This window comes from Cavia porcellus, unplaced genomic scaffold, assembly GCF_034190915.1.
Source record: "Cavia porcellus strain 051 isolate PalLab524CR breed Dunkin Hartley unplaced genomic scaffold, mCavPor4.1 scaffold_22, whole genome shotgun sequence".
In the NCBI taxonomy this organism is placed as follows: domain Eukaryota; kingdom Metazoa; phylum Chordata; class Mammalia; order Rodentia; family Caviidae; genus Cavia; species Cavia porcellus.
Genome location: NW_026947505.1, coordinates 53,166,956 through 53,192,454, shown reverse-complemented (window position 1 = coordinate 53,192,454; position 25,499 = coordinate 53,166,956). Strand labels below are relative to the sequence as shown.

The window sequence follows — 25,499 nt, the reverse complement described above, 5'->3', positions numbered from 1 at the left end:
AAACAAAACAAAATAAAAGATAGCAGTGGTGAGGAGCAGGAAAGAAATTTTAATCAACATTGTCAACTTACTTAACATTGTCTGTCTTGGGTGCTGACAGAAGCTTTGGGGTTTTATGGAAAGGCAGGGGTTGGGGATCTGCACAGATAGCAATATAGATAATACTGGTCAGTCATTAGTCTGGTTGGTATTTCAGGACTGGTTTTCTGAGATTCTGGGAGAGCCATGGCTTGAGGAGGCAGTTTGGTTCCAATATTGAGATAATTGCTTCTGCTTGAGGGACAGCCTTGGTTCTTGTTATTAGGGTAATTGCTTGGTGTGGGGGATAACCTCATGGAGTGGTCTGTGAGAATGTGCTTTTCCTGGAATCCAAAATGACTACAGGTTCAGGACAATGATTTGAAACTTCTAGGTATTACTCCTAGAGTTCTGAAACTTGATGCCATAAAGGCTTGGCAACTGGATATTCGTATACATCCTGAAAACTAGTTTAGTCACTCTTATCATGGTCTCCTTGGTCATGAAGGGGGATGAGATACGCTCAGTAAATTTGGGGCAAATAATACAAATATTCCATAACTGATTGTCGTGTCTATGTGCAGAGCTGAGCGAGGATGTGACCCAAAGTGTTAAGGTAGTAAAGGAGATGCAGAAAATTAAATCAATATACCAGATTTTATCCTACTTTTATTTACTATCAGGAATGTGGTGGTCTAGTCTTTAAATCCCTATTACAAGGGGAGTATATGAATTTTGATCTTGCGTCAAGGACATTTAATAACTGAATTATCTGTGCCTATCTTATGAACAGGTTTTCTTCTACTTACCTCTACTTTAATCCAGGGTACTAAAACTTTGATTAATAGGAAATAAATTTTAAGCATGGCTTCAAAACTTTTCTGTGTTATAAGTTTAAAATTCTATATATTAAGTTTCCTCAAGTCAGGCATGATGGTAGATGCCTGTAATTCCAATATTCTGTAGGCTAAGGCAGAAGGATCATAAGTTTGAGCCTAGCCTGTGGAATTTAGTGACTCAGCAAGATCCTGTCTCAAAAAAAGGAATAAAAATGCTGACGTTGTAGTTTACTGTGAAGGCCTTGGGTTCAATCCCAGCACTGAAAAAAAAATAATTTAGTCAAAACAGAGGTAACCTCCCAACTTTGCCATAATAAGACCAGATCCCCTTATAGTACTAAATGCCAGCAAAATTGAAAGGTTCTCCCAACTCCATAGCTGACTTTTCAGCTATGATGACTTTCCTGTATAATATTGATTGTACTGTGTTAGAGTTAAGAACTGAGTTATCAGCCGTTAGCACCCCAGTCTCTGGATTTTGCACTAACCCAACACTACAATTTATGAGAAGTAGTATGGAAATAGTTATTGCCTTTTAAACTTTCTAATTTTTAAAAGGCAAAAGGTATACATGGTCTGAAGAGAAATCAGAATATTGGTTTTTTTTATTTTTAAAAATGAAAGGGGAGGGACTAATGAACCTGTGGCTCCATCAGCTACCATCATCTGCACAGGACCAGATGAAGTCATTTTCATCCCCCACATTGGACTGTTTGAATATTTGCTGGTTTTCAGAGCCTAGATGTTAGGTCTTTTTTTTCCCCTTTGTTTTTAAACTTTTTATTTTATAGGTACCATAGCATTCACCATAGGGAGTTTGGGCTGGTACATGGTGTATCTTGCTTCTTTTTTTCCCATTCCCCTCTCCTTCTTATGACCCTTCCTCCCCTCTTTATTTTCAAAATTTTTGTTTCCATTTCCATTTTCATGTTATATCTTTTTAAAGGTTGAATTTTTTCGTTTTTTTCTTTTTTTCATTGAAAAAGCAAAACAGGTAATCTTAAGGACATTCAGGAAAATACATAGGAATTTTTTTATCTTTTTGAATTGTTTTGTTTTTCTTTTTAAAATTGGTACATGTTTGCAATACATAATGTTTACATTGCTTGTGTGGAGTTGGTGCATGTCCCATAACACATTTTAATTCCTTTTTTTCATCCTTTTCTCCTCCTCTCTTTTGCCTCTATCTTTTGGTCCTCTTCCGATCTGTTGCCCTATTTCACTTTGCTGTTTACATATAAATTGGGAGTTCTTGTGTAAGAGAAAACCATGTGCTGTTTAAGCTCATGTACCTGATTTATTTCACTTAATATTATGGTCTCATGGATATCCATTTTCCTACAAGTGCATCGTTTATCTTTTGTTATGGCAGAGTAGTACTCCATTGTGTGTAAATACCACATTTTTTTAAATCCATAATCTGTTATGGCCATATAGGCTGCTTCCAAGATTTAGCAGTTATGAATTGTATTGCTATAAACATAGGTAGGCACGTATCACTGTAATTTGATGTCTTTAAGTCTTCTGGAAAAATACCTAGAAGGGGAATAGCTGTGTCAATTGGAATTTGTTAATAGATTTTTTGAGGACTGTCCGTACTGATTTCCATAATGCTGTACCAATTTATATTCCCACCAACAATGCAGAAATGTTTACCCCTACCCCAAAGCCTTGCCAGCATTTGTTATTTCTTGAGTTCTTGATGATGGTATTAATTTTGATATAAGATGAAATCTCAGTGTTGTTTTAATTTGCATTTGTTAATTTGTAATTTTCTAGTGATGTGGAGCATTTCTTCATATATTTAGTGCCTATTTATACTTCTGTAAAGTGTCCATCATGACTGTTGTCCATTTTTTTTGAGCCTTTTATTTTGGGAGGTCTAATATATTTGAGCTCTTTCTATATTATAAATATTAGTTCTCTAAGGAATAGCTGGTAAAAAATCTTCTGATCTGTAAGTTGTCTTTTCACTTGGTTGCTTGTTTCTTTTGCTGTATGGAAGCTTTTTAATTGGATACCCGTTTGTTGATTGGTGGTATTATTGCTTGTACAACTGGGATTCTGTTCAGTAAGTCTACGTATACCTATGTCTTTAAGAGTTGTACTTATCTTCCATCAGGTTAAGTGTTTCCTGTTTTAACATTTAGTTCTTTGATTTTATTACATGGTAAGAGATATGGATTTAGATTGAATGTTCTCCATTGTAGATAGCTAGTTTTCCCAACATTATTTATCATAAAAGTTATGTTTCTTCAGTGTACTTTTTGGTCCTTTTATCAAAGCTCAAATAGTTGAATGTGCTTGGGGTCATTCCTGCATCCTCTATTCTGTTCCTTGACTCTCATGTCTTTTTGTGCCATTACCCATGCTGTTTTTATCACTGAAGCTTAGTAATACAGCTTCAAACCCAAGATTGTGATACTTCCTGCTTTGCTTTTGTCACTGTGAAATGCTTTTGCTATTCTGGTTTCTGGATCAGTATAAATTTTAGGATTGTTTTCTCCAGTTCTGTGGTGAAAGATGTTATTGATATTTTTCTTGGTGCAGCAGTAAGATATTACCATACTAGGAGCACTGTTGATTTTTGTGTACTGATTTTGTGTCCTGCAACATTATTGAGTTTGATTATTATTGCTTATAGTCTTTCGGTGGATTGTTTAAGGTTTTCTTGTGGAGGATCATGTCATGGGCAAATAATGATAATTTCATGTCTTCCTTTCCTATGCATATGCTTTAATTCTACTTTATTTATTTATTTATTTATTTTATTATTCTTTTCTTTCCTAATTGTGCTTGCTATTGTTTTGAGTACTGTGTTGAACAACAGAATTTTAAAAAAGAGAAATGTTCCCAATATTTTTACTACTATAAGATAACTGAGTCTAACAAACAGGTATAATTTTCATCTGTTCTCTTTTAATATTTTTCAGATTTGTTTAAAAATAGATATAAAACTGCATACAAAAAATTAAGAATTTTTAGCTCTTTTCCCTTGATGTCATTCTTTTTTTGTAATGTTCTAACATTCCACTGTTGATGAATTTGGTTTTGAACTTTGAAATTTTTATGTGTTTCACATATAAGAATCACCTCTTCAAATAAAGAACAAAGATTCCCGGTGGGTGTATGTTTAGAAGCTTCCAAAAAGAGAACTAAAAAATATATGAAGTCTGGTTAATGTCCTTTACCTCCTTGAGGCATTTTCTTCTTTCTAGCACCTTTCTTACTGACAGGTGATACTTTGAAAAATTTCAGAACTTATATTTAAATATTCTTAATTAGTTGATGTTAATAACTAGTAATAATCTAAGTAGTTTTTTTAAAACTATTTAAAGAAAGACTAAACAAAACAGAAAATGGGTAGAAATAATATGTTAGGAGAAAAAATAAACAGTAAGAAATCATTAGTTGATGTTTACATATTGTCCTTTTACAAATAGTTGTTCAAGATACAAAAGAACATAAAAAGTGGGAATTCAGACAGCGAGACTGCAAACAGTTCTGTTCAACTGTCCAACAAAAACTTAGTAATATGGTTATCAATCCTATACACTTAAACATATATGCAGTTATCCATATCTTCATGTTTATGTTGAGATTAAACAAACTAAAGCAGGCTAAAATCATTCTGAACAAAGATTACTAGTATTGCTGGATTGCATATCATGAAACTCCAGGCTCAGCACTGGGTACTATAGTGTCTTTTTGTAAAAAAATTTTATTTAAAGAAAGACTAAACAAAACAGAAAACGGGTAGAAATAATACATACTTTCAAAGAAAAAAATAAACAGTAAGAAATCCCTAGTTTATGATTACAGATTGTCCTCTTACAAACAGTTATTTAAGATACTAAAGTGGAGCATACAAACCCAAGCAGGCTAATATCACTCTGAACAAAGAGTAATACTATTGCTGGGTTTCATATTATGACACTCCAGAATCAGCACTGGGTACTTCAGTGTCTCTTTTTCTTTAAAGTGTCTGTTCTTTTCATCATGTGTCATAAGATCAGTTCTCATAAACTGTTTATAAATTCTACGCATGCATGACTCTTAACATGTATTTCTATCTTTTCTATATTTGGGGGAGAAACAAAACAAAGCAAGACAAAACAAAACATATTCCTATAAATACATGAAACGAAAAAGACATATAAGACCCTTGTACAAGGAGTTCTACCATAGTTCTTGTGTTGTCTCTTGTTATCTTCAATAGAATTAGCTATATCATCAGACATAGTATAATTGAATATATCAGTACATAACAGCATTAATAAAAGCACAACTTCGTATATAGTATAAAACTTCAAAAACAGGCAGTTATCAAACTGTGTGTATCGTAGAGTCTTGTCATATTCAGTATAGTTGCCTGTACTCTCAGACTTGATACTATCAATCATATCAGTTTTAAATAAAATCTGTCGATACCAAGCAGCAATCAAACAAACCAAATTTAACTAAGATCAGTCATGATAAAACAGTATAAATCATACAGGGCTCCAGATTAAGATAATAGGAAATTAAAGATGATTACTGTGCTGTATCCTGATGTTTTTGGGGTAGCTGTCTGTGTCCTCTAATCTAATGCAAGTAGACAAACTGGGACAGAATAAAATGTGTATAAGCAGAGTGGTGCGAGTACTGTGAGTTTTAAATCCTGATACATTATTAACAATATCTTCTGCCATCTTTTTTAAGACTCTTCCTCCCCTTTCATTTCCCCAGGGTATACTGTGCATTTTTGGGTCTGACCAAGACCCTTGGTTTTAAATGGGCACGTGGTGGGGGGCAACCTGCTATTTACCTAAGTTTCTGAACCTTCTCTCTCCTGGACTTAATCTCTAATTGTATCCTTTACCTATTAAAGTCTGTCTTTCCAACTTATCCACAAATACTGGTTGCCCCTATTAGTCTCTGGTTCTCTGTCACATAGAGAAAATATGTTTTTTTTTCATATTTGCTTTTCAGTCCATGTACTCTTTTTCATGTTAATTATATTTCCTATAAATAGCATCTCAGTGGATCCTACCTCCTGATCTACTCCACGTGTAGTTTTTTTTAATTTAGTGTATCAAAGCCATTTATATTAAAGATTATAACCAACCTCCTTTGCCTCATTTCTGTTATGCTCTTTTTTTGCCATCAGTTGTCTGTTTATCTTCTTCATTCTGTTTTCTGCTCCATTCATTGAGGACTCTCTGCCACTGTTCCTGGAATCCTAGTACTTTTCTCTCTCTCTTGAATGCCCTGCAGTATTCTCTGTAGAGTTGGATTGGTGATTGTGAATTTCCCAAATGATAGGATTATTTCCAGAAGATGAAAAATATTCCCAAAAGATGAGGAGTATAAAACAAAGGAGGCCTTTATTCTGGGAACACGGAGAGAGAGGACTGGCGCGCTGGCCGCTGAAATCTGGCGATCTCTCTCACTCGGACACATGGCGTGGGGGAATATAAGTAGCCTAAGCTTAGGGCAGTGCCCTAAGGCCATTAGAGTTGCACAGGTGTTTCATTGGCACAAGTTTGGCGCCAGGGGCAGATTCCGAAGGGTGGGGGTGGGGGTATTGGGTTACAGGTAAAACTCTAGGGGTGGGGGAGACAGGAGCTCCCTAAGTCCAGCTGAGGCTTTTTCTGGCTACAGTGTCCAGTCTGGGTCAACAACCCTTTCATCAAGTTCCTCTTTGTCTTGGAAGCATCTTGTTTCGCCATTAATTTCTAGAAACAATTTAGCAGGGTATATCAATCTGGGATGGAGGTTATTTTCTTTCAGGGCTTGGAATATTTCACTCCAGGCTCTTGTTGACTTGAAGGTTTGTGTCGAGAAGTCTGCCATGATTCTGATGGATCTTACTTTATAGGTGATCTGTTTGCAGCACTCACGCCACCAGTCCCAGTGATAGACAATAAACCAATCACAAACACTAGATTCAGCTGCTCTGTGATTGCACAAGGCTTTGTCAGGCAGGGCCGTTTAGACACAAACCGTAACAAAGGGTAAAATGATTTCATAACAAAATAATAGAATAATAACAATTAATATATCACATATTGTTATCTTTAAAGTAGTTGCTCGAATTACAGGATAGGGGCATTAAAATTTCTCCAATTGATATTCACACAAACCTTCCTTTTCAATGAACTGAGACATTAATAATGTAACTAACTTGAATTTTTTCCCTTTTTTCTTCCATCCTTTCCTCTTTCCCTCATCTTAGTTCCTTTTTTCCTTTTGAACAATTTCTTCTCATTTCATAATATCTATTGCACATTTTAGACCTTATTTACGCTTTCAGTTTCTCACACCAGGGAGACAAAATGATGTTTACACATGTGGATCTGGTTTACTTCACTTATGAATATAGTCTCAAGTTGCATCCATTTACCTATTACAGTTTGTTTATTTTTCTTTGTGGCTGAGTAAGTACTCCATTGTATACATCTTTTTTATCCATTCCTCAGTTGATGGGCATTTGGATGGTTTCTAAGATTTAGCTATTACAAATTATAGTGTTATAAACATGGATACACATATATCACTGTGGTATGGTGTTTTTAATTCTTCTGGGAAAACACCCAGAAGGGGAATAGCTGGGTTAAATGGGACCTCTACTTCTTTAGGAATCTCCATATGGCTTTCCAGGGTGGTTGTACCAGTCTGCACTCCCACAAACAGTGGAGAAGGGTTCCTGTTTACCTCCTGCCCTTGAAACCCCACCAGCATTTATTATTGGTTGATTCCTTGTTTACCATTTGTATTTCTTTATCTGAGAAGTACGTATTCATTTCTCTCTTTTTTTTTTTTTTTTTTTTTGAGATGGGGTCTTGCTATGCAGTTCAGGCTGGCCTTGAGCTCATTTTGTAGCCCAGGCTGGTCTCAAACTGGCAATGATCCTCCCACCTCAGACTCCCAAGTGCTGGAATTACAGGCGTGAGCCACCATGCCCAGCACGTATTCATTTCAAATGCTGATTTTTGGATTAGGTATTTGAATTTGGGGGTCTAAGTTTTTTCAGTGCTTTATATGTTCTAGATAAGATTCCTTTGTCTGAGGGACAATTGGCTAAATTTTTTTCCCTCTCCATGGGTTGACTTTTTCACTCTCTCGGTATTTGATTGATTGATTGATTGATTTTTGATGCGCAGAAGCTTTTTAATAACATGAGATCCCAGTTGTTGATTCTTTGAAGTATTTCCCATGCAGTCTGGGTTTTGTTCATTAACTCTGCCTGCACGTATGTCTTCAAGATTTCTACCTACTTTACATCCAGGGATTTAGCTTAGCGGCATAAGCGCCTGCCTTGCAAACGCTTGGTCATGAGTTTGATCCCCAGTACAAAAAAAAAAAAGATTTCTACCTACTTTTCTACCTACTTTCTTTCCCAGTAGATTTAGTGTTTCTGTTTTAATATTTAGATCTTTGATCCATTTTGAATTTAGTTTAGCATATGGTGATAGACATGCATCTAGTTTTAGTCTTTGGTATGTAGAGAGCAAGTTTTTCAGCACCATTTATTAAAGATTGCCTTTTAATTTTGAAAGCACATTATCTTCTGATAAAATTGTGTTGCTTTGGAGAACCCACAGTTAATCTTTGTAACAACAGCTCTTTCCTGTTTCAATGTTTGTCTTCAGAGGAGTAGCTGATTTTCAACTTTTTGTGGATTCCTTATTGGAAAACAGAAATGACCATTCAAGATCAGATAATCAAGTTCAAACCAAGAGACTGGCAGAGAAGGTATTTTAACATTATAATCTTTATTTTACATTATAATAAGCTTAGCATTTAAAAGAAGAAAGTGCTCTGCAGGCTATCTCAGCTACAGTAATGAGTTTAATTTCTCCTTATTCAAGGCGTCTTGGAAAAAATCTTTTAAATCCATTTTACCCATGTACACACTGTAAGGTTGCAGTGATTTTTCATATTAGTTTGTAAAGCATTCCCTCTTCAACTGACATTGTTCAGTTTTTTGATTAACTACTTACAGGAAGACTTAAGTGTTAATTAAATTTACCAATTGAAACTGGGTAGATTTTAAAATTTAAAAGAACAAGTTTGATAAATTAGAGCAGTAGGCTGCAATTTTTAAGTGAGTTTCTGATAATGTTAAAGCATGACTAGAAATTATTAGATGTGAATAGAGTAATCATTACAGAGAATAAGTGTTTAGATGATTTAATAAACTTTCTCTGTGGTTTTTTTTTTTTTTTCTTTTGATGAGTTTGGGATCTAAAAGAGGGATTAAGTGTAAGAAATTACCAAAATTGTTACTGTAATGCCCTCATAAAAGACAGATACTGGAGTCTTTGTGGTTTTTCTTTTGAACTTTATTTAATGACATTATTACCTGTGATACACAGGACCTGTTTTGGAACTGAAGAATTAGAACAGTGAAAGTTACTATCATAGAAAAAGTGTTTAATTGAAGAACGAGTATGATAAAGGAGCTTTGGTTGTTGAGTATTTTCCATTTTTTTATTAGTACCTGTTTGTAATACATAATAATTACATTTATCATAGTGATTTTGTACATGTACACACCACATCTCAGTTCTTATTTATTCCCGTTTTCTCCTGTCCCTCCATTTCTTCCAACGCTTGAGGCCCTTCCTTTTTGAAAAAGCTGTTTCCATTTTTTCCCTTCTTTCCTTTTTCCTTCCTATCCTCATCTCTTGTTCTCCTTCCGATTTGAAGTTTCTCTGCTTCCTATTATCTGTCCTTTATTTTGCCCTTTATATTTTAGATTTCTAAGAGAAACTATGCATATTTAAACTTGTGTGTCTGATTTATTTCACTTAACATTATGGTCTTGAGGTGAAAAATCAGCTCAAATTTTTGTCACGAGGTACATCAGAGGTAGAATTAGTTCAATTACAATATTTAACTCCTTTCCTCTCACTTTTTCTAAATTCTTAAAAATAAAAACTAATGGCTTTTCAGTGATGATAGGCACCTCCTTAGTTCCATAAAGTTTATATAAGGAGTTTGAGCACCTGGCAGGTGAAGCAGTGAGGGTATATGTAGAGAAACAGCCCATTACATCCATTTAGTTCAGGTGCTTCCCTGACAGTATGTTATGTCCTATGGCTCTTGTGAAGGTGGGTGAAATAAAAGGACCATTATGTGACAGGTAGGAAATTTATAGGTGAGAAAAGATTCTGAGTACAAAATGGCATTCTAGTCAGGAAAAAAAGGAAGTATTTCTACCTACATAGAGAATGATGGGATTGAAGAGATTGACTAACAAAGGGGTCCGGCTGCAGTGACTGGAGATAACTTTTATGTTACCACTGTAGGTCAGCTTAATAGTATTAGAACTTTGTATATTATTAGCATTATATAGCATACCTATTTTACATTGTTTGTTATCTTTTCAGCTTAAGTGCGACACAGTAGTGAGTGAGATCAGCACTGGCCCAAGGACTATAAATTTCAAAATAAATAGAGAGCTGTTAACAAAGGTAAGAATGAGTTAATGTTGAGCCATTGTGTCTTCACTGTGATTTAGTGAGGATGTTCATCTACTAACTCTGAAGCTCATCATGCCTCCTCTTGCTTCACACCATTTGCACATACGAATGCTCTGAGTTAACAGCTACTTACCCTTCAGCTCTTGATATTTTTTGGGCAATAGTTTTCTGACCTTTACATTTATATTCTTTCACTATACTTTATATCTCTTTTTTTACAGCACTTGTGTAGTTGCTATTTTACATTCCTTTATTTTTTTAATGTACCCTTTAAATTCCATTTCCCTTTAGGGTTATAGCATACAATTTTCTCACTATTGATTTTCAGTTTATGGCGCAATGCCTAACCTGTAATAGATGCTAGACTACTATTTATTGAGTGAGTAACTGGGCTGTGTATTTAATTCAAGAAAAGTATATTTATTTCTACTTCCTGTAGTCCAATGGAACCATACAATTTAAACAGAAAAGGCAAAAAATAGCTTTTCTTTCAATAAAACAATAAATACCAAAACAGAAAAAAGGTGGTTGATACAGTAAGCATAAAAAAGTTCAGAGACAGAGAAATCAGGAAGAACTAAGTAGTGTGGCAAATTTTTTTAGATACAAGTGCCCAAACTGCAACCCAAGACCTACTTATTTATCGTAGAATGCCAGCACTGCAGTTAAACCCAAATACTTAGGTTTTTGTTTAAAAAGAAAAACTCTAATTAACATTTTTTTGTTTTAAAAGAAAAACAAATAACATGCCATAGGTTCATCACCATTGCCCTAGAAAGTTGGAGAAATCTTACATACATATTGTTCCAGTAAGATCTTAGAGAACAGGTAATCCTGGATAGCTAGCAGTATGAGACCTTTAGGAAAATTTCATTTGGGTTAATTTTTTTTTTGGTAGCAGGAATCGAACTCATGACCTCACTACTTGCCAGGCAAGCACTGTGCTGCTAAGCTATATCCCCAACCTATATTGAATTTTATTTTATTATTATTATTATTGTCTTTTTGAGACAGGATCTCATTATACAGTTTAAGCTGGCCTTGAACTCACTTTATAACCCAGGCTGGTCTCGAACTCAAAACAATCCTCCTGCCTCAGTTCTCGAGTGCTGGGATTACCAGCATGAGCCACCACACCCAGCCTTTAGAATTTATCATAATGCGTACTTTGGACTGTTACTAAAGAAATATAACTCAGTATTATCCTAATAGACTTAGCAAATATTATAGTCTTGGATTGAAAATAGCTGTAAAACCAAAATATCTAATAATATGGTCTCATTCCAAAGTTATATAATTTCAAGTATTATAACCTGCTATGAATTTTGGGTTTTTAAAAATTTTTATTTTTTTATTTAAAGAAAAAAAACAGATAAAAAGGGTAGAAACAATACAGAATTTCAGAAAAATAAACAGTAAGAAATCATCAATCGATAAGCATCATCTTAGAAATAGTTGCTTGAGTTACAAAATTAAAGCATACAAAGTGATATTCAAACAATGACACTGCAAACAGTTTGGCTCAACCATCCAACAAGAACTTAGTAATATGGTTATCAGTCCTACACACTTGTTTTTTATCTTAAAGAGGATAAGATTAACATAGCAAAACTGAACAAAACAGTTTATAAGGAAACAATTTAAAGAAACAGTAGATTTCAAAGCAAGTTCACTGGAGATCTTCACTGTCTATCTTATTATCTCTAGTTTTCTTCCAATAGTTGTCCCTATCTTCACACACATTGAATAGGACATTATAGAACTAATCAGTTCATTACAGAATGATGAAGGCTTTTTAAGTCTTCAAGACCTGATTTTGGGGAAATCAATAATACCTACCATAATGGTTCTCAGTCACTTCATAGTAGCTGTCTTTATCTTTACGTATGCTGAAACTGAACGTAAGAGACTGACTAATATCACTCTGAACAGTGAATCATAACGCTACAGAATTAGCACTGGGTTTCTTAGTGTCTCTTATTCTGCAGAGCATTTTGTTCATTACATTGTGTATTATATAATCTGTTCCTGTAAATAGTTTAGAAATTCTTCTCATGTGTGACTCTCTACATATATATCTGTTCTTTCTGTATTATAGGGAAAAACAAATCAAAACAAGACAACAAAATAAATTCCTAGAAAAACATGAAATGAAAAAGACATACAGGACCACAATATTAGGTGATCTACAGTAGTTACTATGCTTTCTCTTGTTATTTTCAATAGAATTGTCTATATCATCAGGCATAATAAAATTGAACATATCATTACATAGCTATTTTATTAAAAACACAACTTTGAAGATATTGTAGGACTTGAAAGCAGTTAATAAAACCAGAACTGATATCTTTTATATCTTGTCATCTTCAGACTAGTTGTCTCCACTCCCAGACTTAATACTATCAAGGATACCATGTTCAAATGAAATCAGTCAAGGATAAACAGCAGTCTAATGAACCAGCTTCAAATAAGATCAGTCAGTGTAACACAAAGTAAGTAATACAGGGTTTCAGTTTAAGTTAATAGGAAATTAAGGATAGTTACCATGGTGTACCCTGCTATTTTTGGGTTAGTTCTCTATGTCCTCAAATCTAATATGGGTAGACAGACCAGAACAAAATGTAATCAAACTAAACAGAGTCATAAGACTACTGTGACTTTTAAATCCTGGTACACTATTAACAGTGTCTTCCACCTTCCTTTTTTAGACAATACCTCCTTTTTCCTTTCTCAGGGCGCTTTATATATTTTGGGTCCCACTAGCTCTTTTAGTTTTTAGATTAGGGGGCCAACCTGCTATCTATCTGAGTGTTGCTAAACCTTTTTACCCCTGAACTTGATCTTGAGCTGTACTCTTTTACTTACTAAAGTTACAAGGTTTTCCTTCCTTCCAGCTGTGTAGTTCTACACTGCCCAAAAGTGTCATGGCTTTCCAGTCTATCTGTGGCTGCTGGACGAGTTGTCCCTATTTCTCTCTGGTGTCCTGTCACATATGGCATTGTTTTCTCATCTTTGACTCTCAGTTTATTAACTCTCTTTCAGGTTGAGTGTATCTCCTATGCAGAGCATCTCGATGGATCCTGCCTCCTAACCTACTCTGCCTGTATTTCTTTTTTTGTTAGTGTATCAGGGCTATCTATATTAAAGATTATAGCGTACTGTCTCTGCCTCATTCCTGCTATTTTATTCTTCTGTCATTATGTGTCTACTTTACTCCTTCATTCCACTGTCTGCCCTGTTTACTGAGGCCTCTCTGTCACTGTTGCTGGAATCCTGGTATTTTTTCCTCTGTTTCTCTAGAATGTCCTTCAGTATTTTGCATAGGCTTGGTTTGGTGGCCATGAACTCCCACAGTTCCTCCTTGTCTTGGAAATATCTTGTTTCTCCATTAATTTTGAGAGAGAGTTTTCCTGGGTACCTCAGCTTGGTTGGAGGTTATTTTCTTTCAGGGCTTGGACCGTTTCCCACCAGACTCTTCTCGATTTGAGAGTTTGTGTTGATAAGTCTGTCATTATTTTGATAATTTTTCCATTGTAGGTGATCTGCTTCTTTTCTCTGGCTGCTTTTAATATTCTGTTCTTGTGGTGGATTTCTGGAATCTTGATTATTGTATGTCTGGGTGTAGATCTGTTTTGGTTGTAGGTGGCTGGAGTTCTGTATGCCTCTTTTATCTGGATATCATTTCTTTTTCCTATGCTTGGGAAGTTTTCCTTAATTATATCTGTGAATATTCTTTATAGCTCATTTGTAGTTACTCCTGCTTTTTTGATCACATTTTTTATCCTTAAGTTATAAATCCTCTTGTCATCTTTTAGCCTTTGTATTTTTTCTTCCTGGTTCCTTGTTATTTTTAAGAGAGCTTTTCTTTCATGATCACACACCATAAATCTCTCTTCAAGTTTCAAAAGGCTAACTCCAGTTTCTGTCAAGGCATTTTGCCAGCTTTCAATGGAGTTTTTAGTTTCCTGGTAGTCTCTTTGTGTCTGTTTCACGTATTCTAGATTTTGTTTATATTCTTCATGAAAGGTTTCTCTTTCTTTTCTGAGTTCCTCTGTTCTCCTACCTGTGTTCTCTTGTGAGGGGTTTATCTTTTTTTAATCTTTTTATATCTTGCCTCACTTGGATCAGAAGTACAGTTTTAAATTCGTATATGAGATCATGAAAGTATTTATATCCGCAGAAGCTGTATCTAATATTGCATGATTACTGCACTGTTTCTCTTCTGTATTTATCTCTCCTGGACTTATTTTTCAAGGGTCAGTGGCTGGAGGTTTTTTTTAATTTCTATCTCTTGTCATGTTTCTGATTTCTTTCAGACAGGTATGTCCGGGGGTCTCTGGCCCTCACCTTTATTATTGCTGAGAGTCTGCTGACTGGGGTTTTGCTGCCCTCCCCAGTTTGCTGTTATCTGGAGTTTCTTAAACTCCCTCGCAGGTGCTTGGGATGGTGCGGGGACACTCACCCCACACCGCCCAGCCCAGAGGGTGCAGGCAGGCAGGCCCAATTCCCGGAGCTTGCCAATCATGGCAGCTAACCTGAAAGTTCTGGTTTTGTATTGTTGATTATTGTCTGAAGACATGTTTTCAGAAGCAGCTTCTCTGGGCTCCATTTGCTGCGATTGCAATTGCTGCGATTGTGGGGCTCTGGTTACTTGGGCCTGGCAGCGGCAAAGACACACTTGCCTGCCCCGGGAACCTTGGGGGCGCTCCAGCAGCGGGGCCCACTCAGAGCTGGCGCCATGTGCTCAGGTCCTTGTGCAAGTGGCAAGTGCGAAGTTGCGGATGGGTCCCAGAAATGCAGTCCCAAGCCCATGGGGCCGCAACCTGCCCTCTTCCTCATGGTCTACTGGATGCAGCCTGGATCAGGGGAGGTGGCAGTGGTGGCAGGGCCGGGGCAGCCAGTGGGCACCGGGTTGTTTCACTCCCCCAGCCTCTGTGGGGCCCCTGGTGACAGATTTGGACATGGGGGCTGGAGGCGCTCAGGGCTGCACGGTGGCACAGACAGCCAGGAATGTATGTTTGATTCGTTTTTCTCACCTTAGTTTTTTCTTGGGACGAGAGAATTCCTCTCCCTCTGTTCGGGGCTCCGCATGTTGTATTATGTTGAGTTCTAAGTTGACTATCTCATGGAGCCACTGTAGCTGGCTGTTAGCTATCTGCCATCTTAGCTCCGCCCCCCTATTTTTCTTCTTCTTCTGTCTTTTCTTTTTCCTTTTATTTATTTATTCATTTATTTTCTTGAAACAGTCTCACCATGTACTCTGGGCTAACCTTGAACTCCCTGTGTAGCCCAGGCTAGCCTTGATCTTGCAGTCCTCCTGTCTCAGCCTCCCATTGCTGGAATTGTAGACCTGTGCCACCTCATCTGGCTTATTATCTCAGTTTTATGGAAATGAAGATGCAGCTTACAAAAATGTGCCTTCCAAATGTGAGGCTACTTGAACAAAGGAAAATATGCTGTGTAGATCGAGTTTCACTTTTAAAGCAAGCTTAGCTGAAAGAAATATAATTTTTATTTTGAGATAAATCATATATTTACATACTATAACATTTTAGTGGCAATGAGTTTTTATCTTTATTACCATTAACAGATTCTAGAATTTTCTCGAGTATAAGGATAGCCACTATGCTTTCATAAAAGTTTTTTTAACTCTTCCTCAGTTGACAATGGAGGGCTAAGAATTAAGACTTTGAAGTTTAACTGTTTGTGCTCAAATGGAAATTCTCCTTTTATCACAGCCATTAGAATCTCAAACCGTGTAATTTAAAGAATCATTTGGAGTGCCTACAGTAGCCCTACTCAGGGTCCTAATAAAGATACATTTAGGACAGTGAACCCTATGTTATGAAAAAGAAGTATACCTGTGCTACGTCTCATAGTTTTATTGCTGTGTCATAATTTTAACTATTTTAACAGTTTACAGTTTATTTTAGCAGTTTCTTCTGTATTTTGTTTGATTAATTTCACGTCTCAGTGGTCCTTTGCAAGTCTAATGAATTTTTAAATCACCTTTTATAAAGAAAAATTTCAACCTTTTTTAGGACCAACAGTAAGTCAGTCATTCTTTGCTTGAAGAGTAACCATAATAGCATTGTAAAGAACCATCACTTTGGTACCAAGTTTCCATCTGTCAGTGATATGCAGATGACTTTCCAGAAAAATTGTAATGTTTAATAATATTCATGTCAGAGAAAAAAAGAAAATATGGTTTAATTAGGGTAGATAGAAATACAGACAAAACCCTTTTTTCTTAGGAGTATCTTACAATATCCCAGCATAATGGAGAGTATCATACTTCATACACATTGCTTTTTATTTGATGAGTTCACTTTGTATATTCTACCAAAAGGGAGAAAAATTTGAAAAGATCCTAATTGAAATCACTGCATTTCTCTCATTCAAGAATTGAGTTTTTGCTCATAGGCAGCCGTAGACTATGGATGCATGCAAGTCCTCGGTAGTTTCTGTGAACACAGGGAAAGAATGAGTGGTTTTAAACACAGCTGTTGCCCAAAGAAATGATGAGGCAAGTAGGCAGCAATAGATTCCTAAAAACTCCTGATAGGAGCCATAAGAAAATAGCCAACGAACAGAGTTAGGCGAAATGACAGAAATCATGCGTGTAAAAAGATGATAGTGACATAGAAAGTACCAGTGAATTGGAATATTATCTTGCTAACGCATTCCAAAACGTGTATTTTGTTTTAAAAATTTCATTTCTGATTAAAACCTTTTCTGCATCAATATATACATTAGGTATAGCTTATATTTAGTCATACCTATTAATAAATAGGTGAGCTTCTAGTTTATTCATCTGTTGGACTATCAGGAGACTTCAATAGCTCATTGACATTCTGTATTTAAAAATTTTTATCTCTGTGCCCATTAATCTGTTAATTATTTAGTAGGAATTATATTAGGTCTAAAGATTAATGATGTGAATGCTAGCCTCAAGGAACTTATGATCAAATAAAAGCATAAAAAATTTTAGTGTAAAATAAGAGTATGATAATGAGATAAATATTGTATCATAATATGTAGAATGCAATCCTAGTATAAAGAAAGCTACGTGTAGGTCTATCCTGAAGAGAGAAGATATGACCTTGAAGTGGGTGAGGAGAAGAATGTACTTGAAAATGCAAGAGCAGGCATTCTCATCAGAGGGCCCAAGTGGGGCCAAGGCACAGTCAGTGCAGAATGTGGTATTGTCTGGAGTGGAGCAGATGGCCAAGCATAGTTTGCACACAGGATGGTATGGTGGGAGGCTGTGAAATTAGATAACTTGAAGGGCTTTATAGTCTCTGCATAAGAGTTTCAGCTTTTTCTTACAAATCCTTACTTTCCATTTTTATGCAGATAGAAAGATACATCTATGTATAAAACATGGATATATAGCATAGGAGATCACATGTGATGATTGTTGGTAATATACCAGTTAAATTTATTTCATCTTAATAGTTAGATATTTATTGCAAAAATACTAGCATTTAAAATTATGCCTTTCAACAAATAAATTTCCAAAAAATAAAAAAATCGTATGCATGTAATTTTCTCTTTTCTTCTTCCTTCCTTTCTTCTGTCTCTTCCTCCTTGCCTCCCCTTCCTCCCTTCCTTCCCTGCTTCATATTGTCTTTCTGTCCACTTCTCCTCTTTTCCATACCCCTTTTTCTGTTCCTCTCTCCCCATTTCAGTCATGGTAGGGATTGAACTCAGTGTCTTTTCACTGAGCTGCATCCCTGGGTCTTTTTAAAATTATTACTTTAATTTGAGGTCTCACTAAGTTGCTCAGGCAGGCCTTGAACTTGAAATCCTCCTGCCTCAGTCTCCCAGAATGCTGGCATTACAGACATGTACCATCTGGCCAGTAAAGTGTTTTTAAATTGTGAAGAGCCACTGAAGGATTAAATAGAACATATACTCAATTAAATGTCTGTTTTTGTAAGGAACTGCAGATGTAGTACAGTGGTGGAATGTGTGTGAAACTCTGAGTTCAGTCGAGCACCCTCTCCCAAAGTGATATAAGAAAGAGGTTATGATTTTGTTGTATTTTTGCAGTGATATGCTTGACAGATAAGTCATGTAAAAGAGGATGAGGGGGAGTACTTCTGATGATATTTAGGAGAGAGCAGGCACAGGGCTTGGTGATTAGTTTTGGAGGTTGAGGGAAAGAGTGAGTATTAGGAACCCCTGTCTGCCTTGGTTGGGTGACTGGGAGGAAAGGGGATGTGAAGGAAGAGCAGCTGATTTCCATCTGAAGAGCCTGACAGGCGTGGCTAATCCTGAGCTGGGGGACATTAGCTAAGGTAAGTGGTGGGTGAAGCTGTAGGGAAAGCGTTTCAATCACTAGAAGTATAAAGAAGCTAGAAGCAAGAACATCCTGGGCTATAGAGGAAAGCGTAAATGGAAGGGAAAACCACAAAGGATACTGAGACGCAAAAGTGTTAACCCTGGGATGGAAGGAAAGAAGTAGCACAAATGAAACGGACAGGTGAACAAAAGGGCTTTACAGGTACCTTAAATGCTTATGTGTTTAGTTTTTCAAGGAAAATGTGTTTATAAAAGTATAAAAAATTAACTCTAGTTTAGTAGTTAGAATATTATTGATTCTATGAATAGTTCTGTGAAATAGTAGAAAGACAAACTAGATAGAGGTTGGGGCTCACGGGCAAAAAGAATCCTTTCCTGGAGTGTTTTTTTTAGTTTTGTTTGTGCCAGAGAAATCAGTGTAGAGAGAGTTAATTTGCTAATGAGAATGCTAACATTGTTATTGACTTTTATGGAGTGTACCATTTGTTTCATACAAGGGGTGAGAAATGAAAAAAATCTGTACACCTTAAATTTAGAATAATCTGGAGATGGATTCCTTTTCACTAGTGATTACCCCTCCGCTTACAGTCTTCTTAAATTTGTTGCGTCTGTACTAAATGACTGGTACTACTCAGTTTAATGTCTGTATATTCTTTCTCTTTGTTTCCTTTGCTGTAGAGTGTGAGTAAACAGTAATATTTCTTGTGTCCTTGAACAAGTGCTTAGTTTTGCATTAAATGGGACATGTTACTCATGTTTAAGGTGATGTGGAATAAAGGTAACATGGACACACCTCATCTAGCACTCTGGATGCTGCTTTTTACTACTGACTATATTGTCTTATTGCCTGCTATTACCTTCTCTCTCTGCTCCATTTAGTGACCATCTCCTTTTTATGATAAAATTCTTCACATGCTTTTATGTTGTCTTCACTTGTTGCTGGTGACTTTCTCTCTGACGGCACACATCTGTGCTCTCTGAGCGCCTCATCTTCATGCTTCGAAAAATTGCAGAAATCAAGGATTTCCTGCTCGCAGCCAGGCTAAACAATGCCAAATCTGTCAAGATAAAGAAGAATAAAGATAATGTGAAATTTAAAGTTTGATGCAGCAGATATTTTTATACCTTGTTCATCACAGATGAAAAAAAAAGTCAAACTAAAACAGTCCATGCCCCCAGGCTTGGTGGTAAGAAGCTGAAATGAACCAGCCAGACTGATGTGAAGTACATTAAAAAGCTTCAAAAGTTTAAAAAAAAAAATCTTTACGTGAAATACATTTTTAGTATTCAAAATATAGGGAAGCAAAACCAATATAAGTATAAATAAAGTTTATCATAGTAGTTTCTGCATGTTGAAAAATACATCATCACCATTATCAAAAAACAAAGTATCAATTTTGTGAACTATACAATAGTTGTGTATTAGTAACTAAAAAGTAACCTAGAATGTATTCTGAAAATTTCTGCAAGATTTCCTTGTTTGTCACTTAAGTAGCCAATAGACTTTTAATTATGTGTGTTTCCTACCATTACTTGTGTTTGTTAATATCACAAAACCTGAAACTGCATACATATGCTAGTTAGTTAATATATTTACTGTGTGGTGTAGGAAAATTTTTTTCTACATAACTTAATAGCAGTGCGACCTTAATCTCTCAATGTTTTTCTTTCCTTGTTTGTAAAGCTACCATTCATCTCTGAGGCTGTTGTGATGATTAAATAGACAGTACATGCATACACAATACCTAGCACAATTCTTTTCCTGTTGTGTGCACACAGTAAATGCTAGATGCTCCTTCTGGTTTTGTCACTATTTACTATGCAACTTGTGGCAGTTACTTTAACTCACTAAGCTTCAATTTCTTCATCTATAAATATGTACATTATTAGTTTCTACAGGAATGAATAGTTGACATTTACTGGTTTTCAGGGGATACATCTTATTTGCTTTGGTGCTGGGGGTGATACAGTGGTATAAAATTCTCAGCTCCATAAATTAGAATGAATAAATTACCAACATTTAATTCCCAGTAATAAAGTAATTAAGGAAACCACAATATTTTCTGTGATTAAATCCTATTCCTTTTATTTTCTAGGCAGTGCTACAACAAGTCATTGAAGATGGCTCGAAATATGGATTAAAAAGTGAACTTTTCTGCGGTCTTCCACAGCGGAAGGTCATCGTAGAATTCAGGTACCTACCCACTGTATGTGTTGATTAGTTGATTTGACAGAGCAGGGAGTATGATACCGTCATCATTCAGGGTGCTAAATTTCATACACTTTCCCTCCCACCTCTCTCCCTTTCCTCCATCTCTTTTGTTTTGAATTTTGATCTCTGTTTTTTGAGACAAGGTCTCGCTATGTAGTATAGGCTGACCTTGAACTCATTGTGTAGCACATCCTGGCCTCAAACCCGCAGCAGTCCTTCTACTCAGCCTCTTGATTGCTGGAATTACAGGTGTGCACTACCACGCCCAGCTCCTTTCTCCTTCTCTTGATCCCCTTCACATTTGAGAAGCACCTATCTTCCTATTTCCTATCTTTTATTTTGCTATTTAAAATTTGGGTTTCTCATATAAGAGAAACTATGCAGTATTTAAGTTTGTGTGTCTGATTTATTTCATCAAATTATGGTCTCAGTATATCTGTTTCCCACAGATGATTCAAGTTAATCTTTCTTTACAGCAGAGTAGTACGCCTTTGAGTGTAGATACATTTTATTTATCCATTCATCTGTTTATGAATGTGTAGGCAGTTGCTTCCAAAAGTTAGCTATTAATGAAAATTGTTTTAAAGAAACAAACAACAAAACAAAAAACAACAGCAAAGGAAATCATGCTGCTGTAAACATGGTATGCATGTATCACTGTCTATGGTATCTTTAACTCTTCTGGAAAGATACTTAGAAGAGGAATAGCTACATCAAATGGAATTTCTGTTTTTAGTTTTTTGAGAAATCTCTATACTAATTTTCATAGTGGATGTAAGTTTTACCTTTCTACCAACAATGTAGAAGTATTCCTTTTTCCCTGAAGCTTTGCCAGCATTTGTTATTTTTTTATTTCTTGATGATGGCCATTTCTTGTGGAGTAAGATGGGACTAGTAGTATATTGATTCAGACAAAGATCCAACCAAAAAACAGTTGCAGACCAATCTCTCTAATAAACATAGATACAAAAATCCTCAAAAAAGATACCGGCGACCAAGCATGGTTTGTGTATGCCTGTAAGTGCAGCAGCACTCAGGAGACTGAGGCAATAGAATTGCCTTGAGTTCAAGGCTAGTCTACATAGTCAGTTTAAGACCAGCCTGAATTACAGAGTGAGACCCTCTCTCAAAAAGAAAAGTAAATTAAAAAAATAAAAAGATATTGGCAAATAAAATGAAACAAATCATCAGAAAGATCATACACCACGACCAAGTAGGCTTCATCCCAGAAATGCAAGGATGGTTCAACATATGCAAGACAACAAACATAGTTTATCATAAAAATAGAAGCAAGGAGAAAAATCACATGATAATCTCAATAGATGCAGAAAAAAACCTTTGACAAAATTCAGCATCAATTTATGATTAAACACCCTGAAGAAAATATGTATAGAAGAATCCTATCCCAATCTGATGAAGGGTCTATGACCATATCATATTAAAGGTGGAAAATCAGAAAGCTGTCCCTCTAAAGTTAGGAACAAGAGAAGGATGTACACTATCAATACTCCTTATCTTAGTTACTTTTTACTTGTTGCTAAGACAAAATAACCTGATGCCCAAAGTTGGGAAAGAAAAGGTTTATTTCTTACAGTTTTTGGAGGTTTCAGTCCATACTCAGTTGGCTCCAGGGCAGGTGGCATGGCGGGGCCACAGTTCATGGCAGCTGCAAACAGCAAGGCAGAAACCAGCAAGAGCAAGAGACACACCTTCCTGCCATTACATTGTATGCTGGCTCCACCCCTAGGTGGGTAGCACTGACACCATCAATCCAAGCTCTAGACAATGAACCAATCACAAATGCATAATGCAAATGCATGAGGCCTGGGGGCCACAGACATAAACTGCGACACTCCTGTTCAACATAGTACTTGATACATTCAAGAGCAATTAGTCAAAAATAGTTTTGAACCATTTATGTCACTCCTTGAAAAAAAGTATAGTGATTGTTTTATTTTTAAATAAATATTGAACTATTATTCTTTTTTGAAGAAATGGTTACTCATTTTAGAAGACACATGAGTCAGAGTAATATTGTTACTGTCATATATTGAGAATTTTTAAATAATTATCAGTACAAAGCCTTGTAGTATTTATAGTATATGTTTTTAAAAGTTAACAGAAAAAGAGCTTCGATTGTTAACATTCTTCAAAATAGTCTTTGTATAATTTTGTAAATTTCTATCAGTAATACCTTCTAATATTTGGACTATTCTGAAATAACCAAAAATATGAATAACACTAAGAACTAATACCTTCATAGTATGATGACAGGTTGATAGTACAAAAGTTTTTTCCTTACTGTATTTGTCTTCCTAAAAGAAGAGTCTTAATGAACTGTTTTTCTCCATTGTAAGAAAGAACTTGGTAAAGGCTTTTACTTTCTTACATATTCATTTCTATGTTGGAATTCTAACAGTTGGTATGGGAAATCTTTTATGTTTATGTCCTCAAAATTGACATTTATAGGGCTGGGGATTTAGCTCAGCGGCATAAGTGCCTGCCTTGCAAGTGTGCAGTCGTGAGTTCGATCCCTGGTACCGATAAAAATGAAAAAGACAAAAAAAAAAAAAAAAAGATTGACATTTATAACAACTTTTAAACTTAGTTTTAATTACCAACTGGATGATTAGAGAAAGAGTGGCTTTTTAACATCCCACGTCTGTATTCTGTGCCACTTGTTCCTAAAAAAGGCAGATTAAGACTTACTAGTTTATGTTGAGGACTGATTGCTGAATCAGCTGCAACTTCTCTGGCTCAAACATGTGAGAGAATCTGTTTACTTCAGTACAACACAATCATGGTATTTAAATTTAAACATTGGTTATATGACAAGAGTACAGAGGGACTTCATGTTATCATCCTCATATCACTGTGATGCTTCACTAATCCCATCCTTTTAACAAAGTTGTCTGCTGCCCCTTGGTCTAGAAAGCATTACACGCCTTAATACAAAGTTTGACAGACTTCAGTCCTTGGGCAAAATAAAGGCTGTCACTTGTTTTTGTGAATAAAGTTTTAGTGGAACATAGCCGTGTACATTTGTTTGCATATTATCTATAGTAGCTGTCCTCATACTGGAGTGCATTTAAGTACAGTAAAACTAAACTGAACTGAGTAGTTGATTCAGAGACTAGACAGCTCAAAAACCTATTAAAATATTTCCTATCTGCTTAAGAGAAATCCTGATTAGTGCCAAATCCTGATTAGTGCCTTAAAACAACAGCCATGGGATATAGGGTAAAAAATCATTATGTATTGCAAACATGTACTAATAAAATAATTTTTTAAAAGCAGTAACCATTTTAATGCACATGAACTATAGGTCAGGAAATGGGAGAAGGGTGGGTGGTTTGGGTTAGCCTTACTGATTCTTCTGCTGGCCTGGGGTACTTTATCTAACTGTGGTCCTCTGAAGCCTTTACTGAGGCCCGAAACCTAGCGGTTCACTGGCTTGTCCAGCCACACATCTTGCTCTATCCACATCGTCTCTATAGAGGGGTAGCCACACCGCTTTACAAGCTTCTCAGGGCTCTAAAATAGTGAAATCATGTAGTCTTAAAACATTCTAACATCACTTTTCTCACTCTTCTGATCAAAGCAAGTCATAAAATCATCCCAGGTTTAAGGGGTGATCTCTTACTGGTGAAACTGACAAAAAAAATTTATAGCCATCTGTAGTTTATTCATGTCTTTGAATTGATGAAGGACATTTAGTTTCATTCTCTGGGGAGGTACTTCCAGCAGGAAGAGGAAAATCATAGGGAGGCAGTACAATATTTATTACCTTGATTCTTTTACCTTTGCAATAATGCCATTTTAAGTTTCTCAAAACTGGAAGAGTTGCCATCTGTACTCAGTTCTTAATACTACATTTTTATTTCACCTTTACCATCCTTTCTTTTCAACTGAGCTCTCAAAATACCAAGACTTCAGTCTTCTTTTCTTCTTCCTTGGCTTTTCTCCTTTTCATTCGTTATTGACTCTTCTCCTCTGTGTGCCCCTTATGCTTGTTAGGAAGTGTTTGAAGCAATGCATGATTGCACGTGCCTATAATTCTAGCTGCCTAGGAGGTGAGGCAAGAGGTTCTCAGGTTTTAGGCCAGCCTGAGCAATGCAGTGAAGTTTCATCTCAAAAGACAAGAAGGACTGGGATTGTAGTTGTAGTTCAATAGTAGTGTACTTGTTTAGAGTGCATAAGCCATTGGGTTCAATCCCTAATACTGCGCACGTGCACACACACACACACAATCCTGAAAAACGGTATCTAAAAGTAACTTGTTCTGTTTGAGTTGTATTCTTTAGGGTTTGTGTAATAATTTGTTGATGGAATTATGCCTCTTTTTTTCTTTTTTTAAAGCAGTTAAAGACTGGAGCTTAAATGAGCATTTGAACTCTAGTGAAGGCAGAGCCTTTATCAGCAGCCAGCTTTGCTCTGTGACAGTTTTCACCTAGCATTGCTGGGGGTCTTTGTTCCTCTCTCCTTTAACAGTTTTCTGAATGTTGCAGTGTTTACTTTCTATTGTGATTTCAAAGTAGAGACAATAGGTAGGGACAGTGTTAAATGGGTAGAAAACATTGTTCTTGAATTTTTTTTTGAAAGAGAGAAGTAAAAGAATTTTAAAAACATAGTCAATTAGACCAGACAGCTTTC

At 36.0% G+C, this 25,499-nt stretch overlaps 1 protein-coding gene and 1 pseudogene across 4 annotated transcripts in view; both read left to right on the top strand.

Annotated features, from left to right (window-relative positions):
- Nucleotides 1–25,499, top strand: part of Rars2 (arginyl-tRNA synthetase 2, mitochondrial) — a 70,601-nt gene that overhangs the window by 13,882 nt on the left and 31,220 nt on the right. For 2 of the 4 annotated variants that reach the window (XM_013150011.3, XM_013150012.3), the window contains exons 3-5: nt 8,492–8,594; nt 10,235–10,318; nt 20,731–20,828. In XM_013150011.3, coding sequence (XP_013005465.1) covers nt 8,492–8,594; nt 10,235–10,318; nt 20,731–20,828 — 285 coding nt within the window. Of the gene's footprint in view, nt 1–8,491; nt 8,595–10,234; nt 10,319–18,692; nt 18,837–20,730; nt 20,829–25,499 lie in introns of those variants that run through there. The other 2 variants (XM_063233194.1, XM_063233193.1) reach the window with 2 other exon arrangements.
- Nucleotides 18,847–20,717, top strand: LOC134472133 (large ribosomal subunit protein eL38-like; annotated as a pseudogene).